The 12400-nt window shown below is 38.8% G+C and overlaps 2 protein-coding genes across 2 annotated transcripts; both read left to right on the top strand.

Annotated features, from left to right (window-relative positions):
* The first annotated feature begins 323 nt into the window (after positions 1–323).
* Positions 324–6064, top strand: LOC146643159 (C-type lectin domain family 6 member A-like). Its single transcript, XM_085395320.1, has 6 exons — positions 324–390; positions 1150–1230; positions 2699–2863; positions 3965–4116; positions 4594–4718; positions 5908–6064. The coding sequence occupies exons 1-6, from the start codon at positions 324–326 to the stop codon at positions 6062–6064; spliced, it is 747 nt and encodes a 248-aa protein (XP_085251446.1).
* Positions 6065–7118: 1054 nt separating this feature from the next.
* Positions 7119–12011, top strand: LOC146643158 (cytochrome c oxidase subunit 6B1-like). The gene is made up of 4 exons (XM_085395696.1): positions 7119–7190; positions 7770–7893; positions 11527–11627; positions 11855–12011. The coding sequence occupies exons 2-4, from the start codon at positions 7788–7790 to the stop codon at positions 11906–11908; spliced, it is 261 nt and encodes an 86-aa protein (XP_085251822.1). The 5' UTR covers positions 7119–7190; positions 7770–7787; the 3' UTR covers positions 11909–12011.
* The last annotated feature ends 389 nt before the right edge of the window (positions 12012–12400 follow it).

Raw genomic sequence — 12400 nt, 5'->3', positions numbered from 1 at the left:
TATTTGGTAGGTAAACTAACTGTATGTTGATTTGAACACACACTAATGGAGAAATAAAGAATGACTTTGACTCTTCCTCTAACAGACTTGTTTGGTTATCAGACCCAGCTCTGCTTTGCATACGGCTGCAGGGGAGTCAGTATTTTAATATTCATATGAGATACTGGACATCATTCCACACCAATCCCTCAACAGAGGAACGCTGGGCTGTTCGTTGGTACCTGCTGCTGGAACACAAAGGATTGTTGGTGACTGAAAAGTTATGCATCCATGCTGTAATAACTCAAGAAAAATCCTGTGCTGATTCTCTGCTGGATGAGACCATGGGAGTGAATAATGGATCGACTCTGCTTGAAGAAGAAAAAAAGCTGGAAGCATCCACAGACAGAAGTAATTAGCTTTTCTTTTTATAAAGTATTTCAATTGGTTTTATTTATTTATTTAGTATTAGTCATTTCTTAGCCTGTTTAACACTAAATTCAATTGCATGCATGGGTCGAGTGGGTTTAAGAAGAACACTGTTGAGGTGTGCTCATTATCATGTTAGCTAATGATTTAATTAATGAGCTCATTCTGCTTTGAAGAAGCAGAGATGACAACAATAGTGACTGCAACATAATAAAAATGTTCCCACTCATCCACGGTGGTGTCTGCTTGATTTTTATTTTTTAGCTTTACAGTTGCCTCGTCCTTTACATTAGAGTGAATTTTATTTTCTGGGTTTGTAATATAGATTTTGAAAATGCAACATTAACAATATTTCTTTTCAGAAACAATCTACAGACTTGGGATCAGAGAGATGTTTGAAGTCTTGGTGGCAGATTTCATCAAATTAGAGCTAAATCTATCAATTCATTGATCTGCCTGTGTCTGATGCAACCCATACTCATCAACCATGCAGGGCAACAAGTCTGCTATGTCTTAAAGCCATCATCCAAATAAAGCAGCCCAAAGCAACAACACAACACAAAAAGAGATGCTGTATTTCAACAGGAATATTCTGCTGGCCTGTTGGACTGCTTTGGGTGAAATGGTCTTTTATGAAATTCCCAGGCTTGCCAAAGTCTCCTCCTGCTGAAATGTAAAAAAGGTTTATACATGTTTAAGTGTTTTTCTTTTTTCCCTTTGTTGTTGTGTCGGCTCTCTCAGGTCACTACAGACAGCTGGCTCATTACTTCTGTCTGCTCTGCTTTCTACTGACCATCATCATTCTGCTCCAGACTCTCTGCTGTGAGTGCCTCTTTGCATCTATAAAACTCACTGACCAATGGGAACGGGTTACTGAAAAAAGGAGAAGGAGATAATGTGCTGATATACATATAAGACCTTAACTGATATTTTGAATATTTTCAAATAATTTACAAAAATTTACAAAGTTGAGTTTATCTCTACACCGCACCTGCCTGTACATGGCATTTACTTTAGTCTGTGTTGAACCTACAGCTCAGTGGTGCCTGAGATACTGCCTATCCTCGCCGGCCAAATCCTATACTCAAAGGTTTAAAGAAAATAAAGACAGAAAGAGTGGATTTCATTAGTGAAGTAACACACATCATGTTGGATAAAAACGTAGGGCCTTGTTTGAGAGTGAGTGTAATAGATCCTTGCTAATAGTGGAGCTCAGAATAATATGATTTTTAAAGTTCTCCAAGCGAATGCTAACAGCATAGCGAAATTTGGCTGTGTTGTTATGTAGAGTGGACCCGCTTCACACTGGCAAATGTAACTTGTTGCCCAGGTGTTTCCTTTTGCATCGATTGCGCTCACACAAAGGCGTTGTGTGTAACTAGCCTTCTTTCTTTCACTCTTTCCATCTGCTGATACACAGATGTCGAGGTGTGCTGGCTGCCACACAAAAACGGCTCATCTAAACGAAAACAAAGACGCATATATTACTTACAGCAGCGTGAAAAGCTTTGAACCACTGGTTGGCTTCAAAATGAACATAGGACCAGAAAATAACTGCAGCTGTTCAGAGAAAACGCAGTGAAGAGGAGCCTCAAAACAACAGTCACCACTCAAGAGATTGCAGGTGTGAAAATGTCACAATTCACACAAGATTCAGGCGGCAGAATGACACTAAATAGACTTTTTAAATATTTTTGTTTTGTTAAATGTCTGAAGGAGAGGTCAGAGGTCAAATGTGGCATGACATTTAAAATCTAAACTTTTTGAGTAATTGTTTTTACAGACAGAATGATACTAAATATCAAAAACAGTTTGAGGTTTTATTATCAAATGTTACCAGGAGTCTCAAATTTTATGTCATTGGCGTATTTTTGTGAACTTTAAATGCCTAAAGGGACAAAAATAAATAAATACATTTTCTTCTACTGCTAACCTGCCTTTGGAGAGCACTGCATTAGTATACAGCGTACATATGGAGGTACTGCAGGAAGATTTTACCATGATTCTGGTGTTTCAACAAAAAGCAGGACGAGTCTTTTGTCATTTTGTCGAGAAATAAATCCGTCGGTCTCTGCGTCTTATTTTAGAATAAATTCTGTTACGCGATGGCTTGCAGAGAGGATTAACTCTGTTCTTTTTGAATCATCCCTTTTTTCACCTCTGTCAGTCTGCTTTGCTTTCTGTCTGACACTGCTCTATTATCCCGTATCCATGGTAACGGGTGATGAGACATTGTGTATGCAATCTTCTGACACTGTGCTGCGTGTGTTGTGTGTGTTTGATACCACAGTGGTTCAGCTCACACTGGTGTCTCAGTCCCAGTCGGCCCTGCAGGAAAACAAACTGAGAGGTTTGAGAATCGGGCTGGAGAAGCTCAACCAGTCATATCAGCTCCTGTTCTCCCAGTACCCTGCTCTAAACCAGTACTGCCCGATCAGCAACGCTACCACTGGTGGTGAGTCTGGGTGCTTTTTTATTCAGAGCTACAAGTGTTAAGAGAAAATCCAGAGAAAAAAATCATTTTTTACACCCACAAAAATCACAACTTTTCGAAGATGTTCCTGTGACAGTTCCTCGTACACACTGTGTCTGTTTTCAGGCATTTCTATGGCCAGACTTCAAAACTGACGCATCAGTGGATAACTGGGTGGTTTTAGTGTAAAGGTTTACCTGAGGCTTGGCTCTAATTATAAGGCTGTAACAGAAAGGTAAAGAAGCTAATGAATCCCTTATATAAAGGTCGAGTATTTAACCACAGACGAGTTTGTGAGAGAGAAATGTCAGTTTCAGTTTGGTCATTTTTCTTTCAACCACATAATGTCCCAGTCACGCTGCCAAACAAGCGGCAGATTAAATATAGACAACTGTTTACAAAAAACCCATTTAACAAAGAAGCTCTGATTTCCATTATGCTGTGAAAAAGACAAACAACTCGAGCGTGATTCAGATTCAGATAACAGATCCACTTTGAGCTTTTGTGTCATATTACATATGACGAGTTTCCAGTATGTTAGATAAACTGATTTAAACCAGTGAAACTGGATGTGTAATATTAGTCTGTTTGTTTTCAGTCTGTAATCAGTGATATAAATAAAGTAGAAAACATATTTATACCACTTACTTATGACACAACATAAAAACACACTACCATAAAACTATTACAGGCTTTTCAGAATGAAACCTGACATTAACACCTTCAGACTGTCGGGCTGTAGTAACTTTTAAATGGTTGTAGCTAATACACAATCCAAATTTAAGTCTTGCTTGTGGAGCACTGTATTGTTGTTTAATCATTTACACACTCAAAATGCAGTTTGTTGAAAAATATGTCATGATTTCAGTGCTGTTGTAGGATTATTTCATACTGAGAACAGTAATACTGTACTGAGATGTACAGGATGCTAGAAAATTTCAAATCACTGCTGAAACTTACCCTGGCTTGACATTTAAGGTCTTTTGAAGCTTAAAGTAGATTTAAACAAACTTTGAGGGGTGAGTAATCTGAGCCACATCTTTTACCTATTCTTTATTATTATTATTATTATTGTTCACTCAGAAAGAGAGTGCAGCCTATGCTTACCTGGCTGGACGCCTCAGGGACAGAAATGTTTCCTCTTCAGCCAGGACAGAGCTGACTGGATCAGTAGTCAGTACCACTGCATGGCACTGGGGGGCGTCATGGCTATAATAAGGACGGAAGAGGAGCAGGTGAATGCACACACACACACACACACACACACACTACTCTGTCCACCTGCTCTGTCCTGTCATTTCCAGTTTATATTTATTCATCAAGCACATAATAAATATTAAATTAGCTTTGCTGGAACCCTTCTCCTCTCACAAATCTTCTTCCCTGCATTAATGACATATTCAGTCTCTGTCCAGTTGTAAATATTTGACATGCCCTTCCTGATATGTCCTACCTTTTGGACACACTATTTGGCATACAGATTCATACCACCAGGAAGAGAAGTTAAGAATAGATTTAAGGACTCTATGAAATATGGAGACGTCTGCTGGAGCGGCCAGTGCTTGAGGTCAAATGAGGTTTTGTGTTTCGCTCTTTTACTGTACATGTGAGACAGTTTGTGTTCTTGATTGATCAACAGTAAAGAGAATGTTCTTAAGGAATGAAATTAAGGCTTCTCTCTGCAAAATGGTAACGTTTGACATGTTTTTCAGGAGTTCCTGTGGGAGAAGACCCAGAGTCTGAGTCAGGGGGACTCATACTGGGTAGGCCTGAGGAGCAGCGGCGCTGACGGCGGCTGGCAGTGGAGCGATGGCTCACTGCTGGAGAAGGGACCACAGTGAGTATGATGACAGGCATGAGGAAGAGGAGGAGGTGGTGCAGGACAAACAGGGCTCAGAAGGTGAAGAGCAAGTATGTGCTGATCTCTCCTCCTTAAGTTTGTCTCAGGCTGAGGACATTTTGCCAGATCAGCTGTCAGGACACAAAACTATGAGAGGACTAGATATTAAAAATGTATGTGTCCCTGTTCATAGTCAAACATTCCTCATGGTCTAAATATAAAAATACATTCACATTAATTACACCGAGCCACTTTAATGTCATCTGTCATTTGCTGCGCTTGTTTGGAGCTGGTTTCATTGGTGCAGTTTTCACCATCTCATTCTGCCACATTCCTTTAACCTGTTATCTCCCATTTGGGATTTAAGAAGACAATAACTACTTTATCCAATAATTTGTCTGTTATTTTTCAAAAGCAGTTGAAATAATAATAATATTAGTAATAGCAATGTTAGCAATATTCATAGCAATTGTAAGAATAGTAGTATTAATATATATATAATAATAATATTAATAGTGCTATTAATAATAACATAACAGGTGCATTTAAACAATTGAGAATCAACAATGATGAACAGAATTTAAGTAAAATGCTCAAATTAAAGAGCAGATAATAAACAATAATGGAATATGAGTTTGATCTTAATTTTAAAGATGACAACACAATCAAATAACATTTAGTAGTTAATTATAAGAAGCATAAGATTTAAGTAGCAGTAAAATATTTGTTGGAATCAAATATTATCACATTTTTCCCTTCCTGTTTGTATATACTATTTAAACTGATCAGCCACAATATTAAAACTACCTGATGAATATTATTACAATATCTTTGTGTTGTGGTTCCCCACACTGGGGGATAAGATCCTCTGAGGCTTTCTTTGTGTGGCACATACTGAGCATACCCGATCAGAACTCTGGAATCTGGAGGTCTTGGTCTTGAATTCAGTAAAACACAACATTGTAGTGAGATTACAAAAGGTAATCACACATCAGTAATTGTGGATTATGTATAAGTGAGATTTGCAAAGCAGCTGAGAATTTCACTCCTAAGCAACCTAACCACGGTGTCTTCCCACTGTGGATTTACTGTGAGGGGATTAAAACACTGTGGGAGTTTTATTATGAACATTATCATATGTCAGAGAATCGGTTGCCACGGTAACAGAATAAAGTGTGTGTTGCAGGTTTTGGGCACGCGACCCGGATAACGCGGGTGAAAGCAGTGTGGATCTGTGTGGTCGACTCACCCCGAGGGTCGTGTACAGCAGGAGCTGGTTCACTTTCAGATGCTCCAACAAGCTGCGGACGATCTGTGAGAGGAGGCAAGCTTCTCTGACCTGACACCAAAATAGCTTTATAGCAAATAAACATTTTAATGAAGAAATCCCCGATGTTTTTCTGTGCTTTCATTGTGTTTTTCAGCTTCATTTTTTATCCACTATCTATCTACAATTATTTATTTATTTATTTGGGGGGGGGGGGGGGGGGGGGCAAACTCATACTAATTCAAATAAAACCTGATGTGAGATCTTCCCAATTTATGCACAGGAGGCTAAGGTTTATCCTGGTAATTTTATAGCTTATTATTATTATTCACTGCTAATTTGGAGCTGCAGGAATTTTCTGCCTTGATCCATCAATTTGATCTTTAAATTTTATAGCAATGCAAATTTTAATATATTCATAATTTTATCACGTTTGTTGTGTGAAGAGGAATGAAAGTCAGTAGAACAGGACAGGATACATGTGTGTGAAGGAGGAAGACAGTTGTAATAGTCCAGCTGCAAGGAGCAAGCGGAGGTGGGTGAATTTAAACACTTGGGGTCAACCAACAAAAGCAACAGGGTAGAGCGGGTGGAGGTGAGTGTCAGGGGTGATTTGTAACAGAAAAGCAGCAGCAGCAAGGTTTACAAGAGACACGATGTATGATTTGAGTGTGGTGAGAATAACAAAAGCACAGGAGGCCAAGCTGGAGATGCTCAGATTTATATTGGGGGTGACCAGCATGGATTAGAAATGAATACATCAGAGATCCAGCTCAGGTCAAGCGGTTTGGACACAAGGTTACTGAGATGGTTTAGATTTTATTCATATGTGTATTCCAAGATGCTCAAAGGCACCTTACAAGCAATTAAAGACCAAAATCATGGTACGCTTAAAAAAACAGTTGGAAAAGACCATGAAATGAAAAAGTCAACAATACAGAATCAAGCAGAACAGACGTGCTGATGCAAAGAACTACACTTTGAGCATGGCTTCTTTCTTTTAGTCCTTTATGTTAAAATAAATCTGTGCTTGTTGCTCCTCTGTATGTCCAGCAAGTGGCAGTGCTGCCTTTCCAAACATTGGTGGAGGCGCCATTTGTTGTGTGGGTTTTTTTGGCCGTTTTTTCCCAGCATGCTTTGCCAGCGCACTGTTTTGTCAGAACACCGGGAGCACGGATTATAACGGAATTGATTTGTCGACGGTAAGTCGGTTTTCTTAAGGTTTCTACGTGAATAGCGAGTCGATGATAATTTATTTTAAGTGTGTGCGCAGTTTAGAGCCTCTGTGAGTTGTTTTTGTGCTTTTTTTCTTTTTGTTCTGTGGTGAAAATGTTTTAAAAGCTGTGTGAGATTATACAAACAGCTGACCAGGATTAATCTTAACTTTCTATTTTTATCGATAACGTCGTTAATGAACGGATTCATCAGGACTCTCGTTTTATTTTCCAGTTACTGGCAGGGGAAATGGGCTTAATATCAAATTAGAAGTTAGTTTTGCTCATGCCGAACAAGCTGTATTTTTACTCTTTTTTTTCTGAAATTATTTAACACATATTTAAGACCACAGTGGATCACGTTTCACATGGCGGTGTAGTCACGTGTTTAAATCGGCACACAGCATAAATGTTTGCAGTTAAAGAGCGCATCTTAAAGATATATTATTTAAGTAGCGCTCACTGACTATTATTAGGATCCTTTGTGGATATAAACGCTTTCTTGTAGTCCGTGTGTGCAGCATGGTCACATTTAAGCGTTGCTCACATGCTGTTGATCCTGTGCAGACCTCCAGCAGCTGAAAAATGTCAGACGCGGTCCAGGAGAAGATCAAGAACTACAGGACGGCTCCGTTTGATGCCCGCTTCCCCAACACCAACCAGACACGCAACTGTTTCCAGAACTACCTGGGTAAATGAGCCGTCTGCTGCACAGTGTCGACGCAAAGTCATGTCAACCTTTGTCATAATTCAGTGTTTTCTTCCATCAGACCAACGCAGGTCCAGTTCCTTGTTTCCTCTTACACTGAGTACAACTTGAACTTTGAAATCAGACAGGTAAAAATGGCCACAGGTTATTTGCACCTGTGCTCTTCAGCTTTGCCTGGGTCTTCACTCAGACTAATGTTTGGCTTCTCATAAATGTGTGAAGAACAGGAAACCTGCAAATCTGCTGAGCGTTGTGAGTCTTTCGGGGCCTTCAGCTGAATTCTCACTTATTTGCTTGCTTTTTTTTTTTTTCCCCCTCATTTTGATTTCATCATCTATTCACATAAAAGCTGCTTTTGGCATGTTTGCTGAGTATTTCCAATACTTGACTGTGGATTTTGTTGTTTTCATTTGAGACTAATTGAGGGTTTAAACTGCAGCAGTTCTCACTTCCAAACTTATTCTGGTCAATTTTATTTCTGTGTTTCTTAATTTATAAAGAAATGTGAGACGACGAGTTTTGACAATCGACACAACCCATGCTTGATGTCTGAATTTCAATATTTAAATCAATCTAAGTTGCTTTGCTGCTAGTTTCTATTTCAAATGAAAACTCAAAGAATTAAACACATCTCCTTCTATGCTAAAGCCCAGTGTGACGGTGGATTTGCTGCAGACTAAATGCACTCTCTAATTATCTCTTTCATCGCTGCTGTGATTCAGCTTCAGGTTAGACCAGCGGTCCCCAAGCCCCGGGCCTCGGACCAGTACCGGTCCGTGAGTCGTTTGGTACCGGGCCGCGAGAGTTGAGGCTCAGGTGTGAAATGTCTGGTTTTCAGGGTTTTTATCGGTTTTCAGCGTTATTTTGTCATCGTTTTTATCGTTAACTCGGTTTTCCTGGGTCTTTTCACGTGTGTTATGAATAAATCTTCTTTTTTTCCCGGTACTGGTACTAGTTTTATTTTGTTGTATTTATCCGCGACACATTAAAGGCCGGTCTGTGAAAATATTGTCGGGCATAAACTGGTCTGTGGCGCAAAAAAGGTTGGGGACCGCTGCGTTAGACGTATTGATCCGTCTGCATATGTAATGAATGTTTTGATTAATGCTGCTTCTCTGCTGATTTTTCAGAGTAAAAGTTTTCATCAGTCTTTGTGGAAGTGCAGTAAAAACTAAATGCCACCCAGACACAGAGACTCAGTTTCAATCTGAAGTGACTGTAACCTAAATCATTTTGGTAATCTGATACTGAATAACTGTTACAGGGCCATTACTTGAATTGACCAATAACAATGCTGTGACACTTTAGTTTTGCACTTCAGGGTAAAAAAAGCTGCACATGGGGGAAGTTTGATTCCTGCCAGAAAGGCCTTTATTCCATGTGTACAACGGTGAAACACACTTATGATCTTTTCTCAGGCATAACCAGTCAGGCTAATGAAACTCCTGTTTATTGCAGGGTTTGAAACCAGAAGTTACCTTATATGGATGATGGGGCACAACGCAATCAGTAATGCTTGGTTAGCAAGCAGCATTCATAAAGTGTTCAAGTGCAACACACTGATATCTATTTATCAATAGATAAATAAATGGTAAGTAACAGAGTAACAAAACACAAAAACTTGACTCGCCAAAACTAAAGCACACTCTTCCTGGATGATCTGTAGCACACAGCATACGTGCTACAGATCATCTATTAAAAATGCTCCAAATGCCCAAACATCACAGAGATGGTTGGGAGGTCCAGTTCAGTGACTATTTATCAGACATTAGGCCTGGCAGACAGCCGTTTGCTTCAGTTCACTGTTGAACGTCTCCCTGAGGCTGTTATGAAGGGAGAACTCTGTAGAGACCAAAACCATTTGTGTAGCAGGCTGTAAACACGTTTACTTCTGTGGATATTGGGAATCACTTCTGCAGTCAGGCTTAGGTGCCCATTAGAAAACCTTCTTGGTGCGTTTGCACTGGCTTCATTTTTAAGCTGTGGAGGAAAAGGATGGATGAATGACTTTGAAATATCTAAAATAAGCGTGTTGACAGCCCGATTTTAAAAAGGAGAATTTGCTATGAGTGGTTGACAAATAGGAAGTTATTTTTCCTTGTTTTGTTTTTGTATAAATTACCACTTATTTTACCATGAATACTTATATTTGTTGGATTTAATGTATATAACAGCTGAAAATTACAACAGTTTTAAGAGGAGTGATAACTGCATCTCCCCCGATGCAACTGTTTCTTATTTCAACATATTTGTTGGTATTTTATACATGTCAATGTTAGTTATTGTGTTCAAAAATATGTCAAGTACTTATTTCAACTTTGATCAGATAAATCTTAATTTTATTATTATTGATTAAAAATAATCAAATATTTTAAGGATAAAACATAATTTCTCAAAAGTTCCAAAATAACTTTGATATCTCAACATTCAATCTGATGTTAAAACAATTTTTGACTGGTTTATTATTTAATTATTTTACTTACTAATAGGTAAGTCACTCAGTCTGAAACTCAAGAGCTCAAACCAAACTCATGATGTATCTGAATTTATATTTTTTTAAATTGTATTTTAACACAATGTTAAAATACAATTTTATTTGTGTTACAAGTTTCTTTAAAATTTCCTGTCCTGTGACGTGACAGCCCGAACGCATCACACCGACGGACAGAAACAGATTGTGGTTTTGTTTGGGTTTGTTTTTTTTGTTTTTTGAGCGACAATAAATGTCAGGGTGTATCGGCATTTTATGATTTGTGGTTCTTAATTATAAAAGTTAATCGTGACTGAACCGTGGTTGTTTATGGTCACATAATAAAACCATGTTGACATTTGGCTCATAAATAAATGATGTTTGGGTTTCTAACAACAGTTCCATGTAAGATAAATGAGGACTTTGAGACTATCGTGTCACAGCAGCGTCAGCATATATAATGGGTAGTTTCCTACTTAACTCCAGAGAGGATGATTTGGATGTTTTGTTGTTGTTTTTTTTAATCTGATTGATTTTGTCATTCGAGTTAGACGTCTGGTCTCTTTTAATGGCACGTGAGCTAACAGTGAAGTGTAGCCTCCTTACTATTTTTGTGCTGTCTAAGGTTTTTGGAGCAGTTTTATTAAAATCACATGAAAAATGTCTTGCTGTCAAATATAGATCATTCAAGAAGTTTGTGCTTCTGTTTCAGTGAGTGAAATTCAAGTGTTTTATTGGCCTGTTACTTGGCAGGTGTGTTGCACCTGTGCGAGTATGAACATACAGCTTGCTAGCAACGTAGCATTATACGTATACCATATACGTCTCTGCTGGCTTCCAAAAACTAACAGGGCGACAGCTAAAATGCTGATGTTTCAAATAAATATACACGGTTTATGGTTGATTTTTGTAGGTCTACACTTCAACAAGCCATGCGTTAGTGTGGCATTGTGGTCGGTGACTCTGATGGTCCTAGAGTGACAATAGTATGATGTTGGAGGAAAACTGCAGATAAACAGAATCAGGCTCATTTATCTGACTCGAGTCCTTGAGTCAGATAAAGGACTCGAGGACACCGGCTGGCTTTGCTGGCTGTTTAGTGTCCATCTCTGGTTTGACAGCTCGTCCCCCTCTTTTTGTTACAGACTTCCACAGATGTAACAAAGTTCTGTCAGCCAAAGACCAGGACACGGCTCCCTGTGACTGGTACCGCAGAGTCTACAAGAGTCTCTGCCCAATCAGCTGGGTAAGTTACACGTGAAACAAATCTCACTGTCTCACTCGGCTGCACCTTCATTTGCTTCTGTTCCAAAATTCTTGATTTTAATTTAGTCATCAGTTTTCTTTTTCACTCATCACCTAGAAGCTCTACGTTTAAAGTTGTAAAAGTCACAGCTGTGTTTCAGGCTAGTTTCCACTCTAGGCATTTATTGCTCCACTTTTTGATTTTCTCCTGTTTTTTCTTTCCTGCAGGTTCAGAAATGGGACGATCAGATAGAGGCAGGAAGCTTCCCTGGGAAGATTTAAGGAAATGTTGATCTCCATCCAATTGTCTCATCTTAAGATATAAAAGTGAAAAACTCCAATATTTCTGTACAAAAATGTCATAATAAAATGTTACTATGAGTCATGTCTGACTTTTGCTAATTGACAGCTGTAATTTACAGTTTACTCAGGCTTTTAGCTGTGTCTGTGTGGCAGCCATTATAACAAGTGTTTGAATTCTCTAAATACTACAGAAAGCTGCTTCAATGCTTCCTTTATTACCTCCTTTAGGAGAGGAGACACTTGCCCATCCTTTATGGTAAGAAAGGAGATGATGCTGACCCACGATGCAAAAGTGTTGCATCATCAGACGGCTCATGAAAACAGTGGTGCGCATCGTTATATAAATTACTTATTGTGCCATGATTTGCTTTTAAACTTTAACTTTATTCAAGATTTTTAACAAAAAATGAGAGCTGAAAGCTGTTGTAGAGATGCAGCTCAAGATGATTGAACTAAAAACGGAAACAGTCA

Source organism: Rhamphochromis longiceps, linkage group LG22, assembly GCF_057381845.1.
Source record: "Rhamphochromis longiceps isolate RC_006_pf linkage group LG22, R_longiceps_female_GT1.1, whole genome shotgun sequence".
Lineage (NCBI taxonomy): Eukaryota > Metazoa > Chordata > Actinopteri > Cichliformes > Cichlidae > Rhamphochromis > Rhamphochromis longiceps.
The sequence above is the reverse complement of the archived record's forward strand: the minus strand, read 5'-3'. Positions and strand labels throughout refer to the sequence as shown.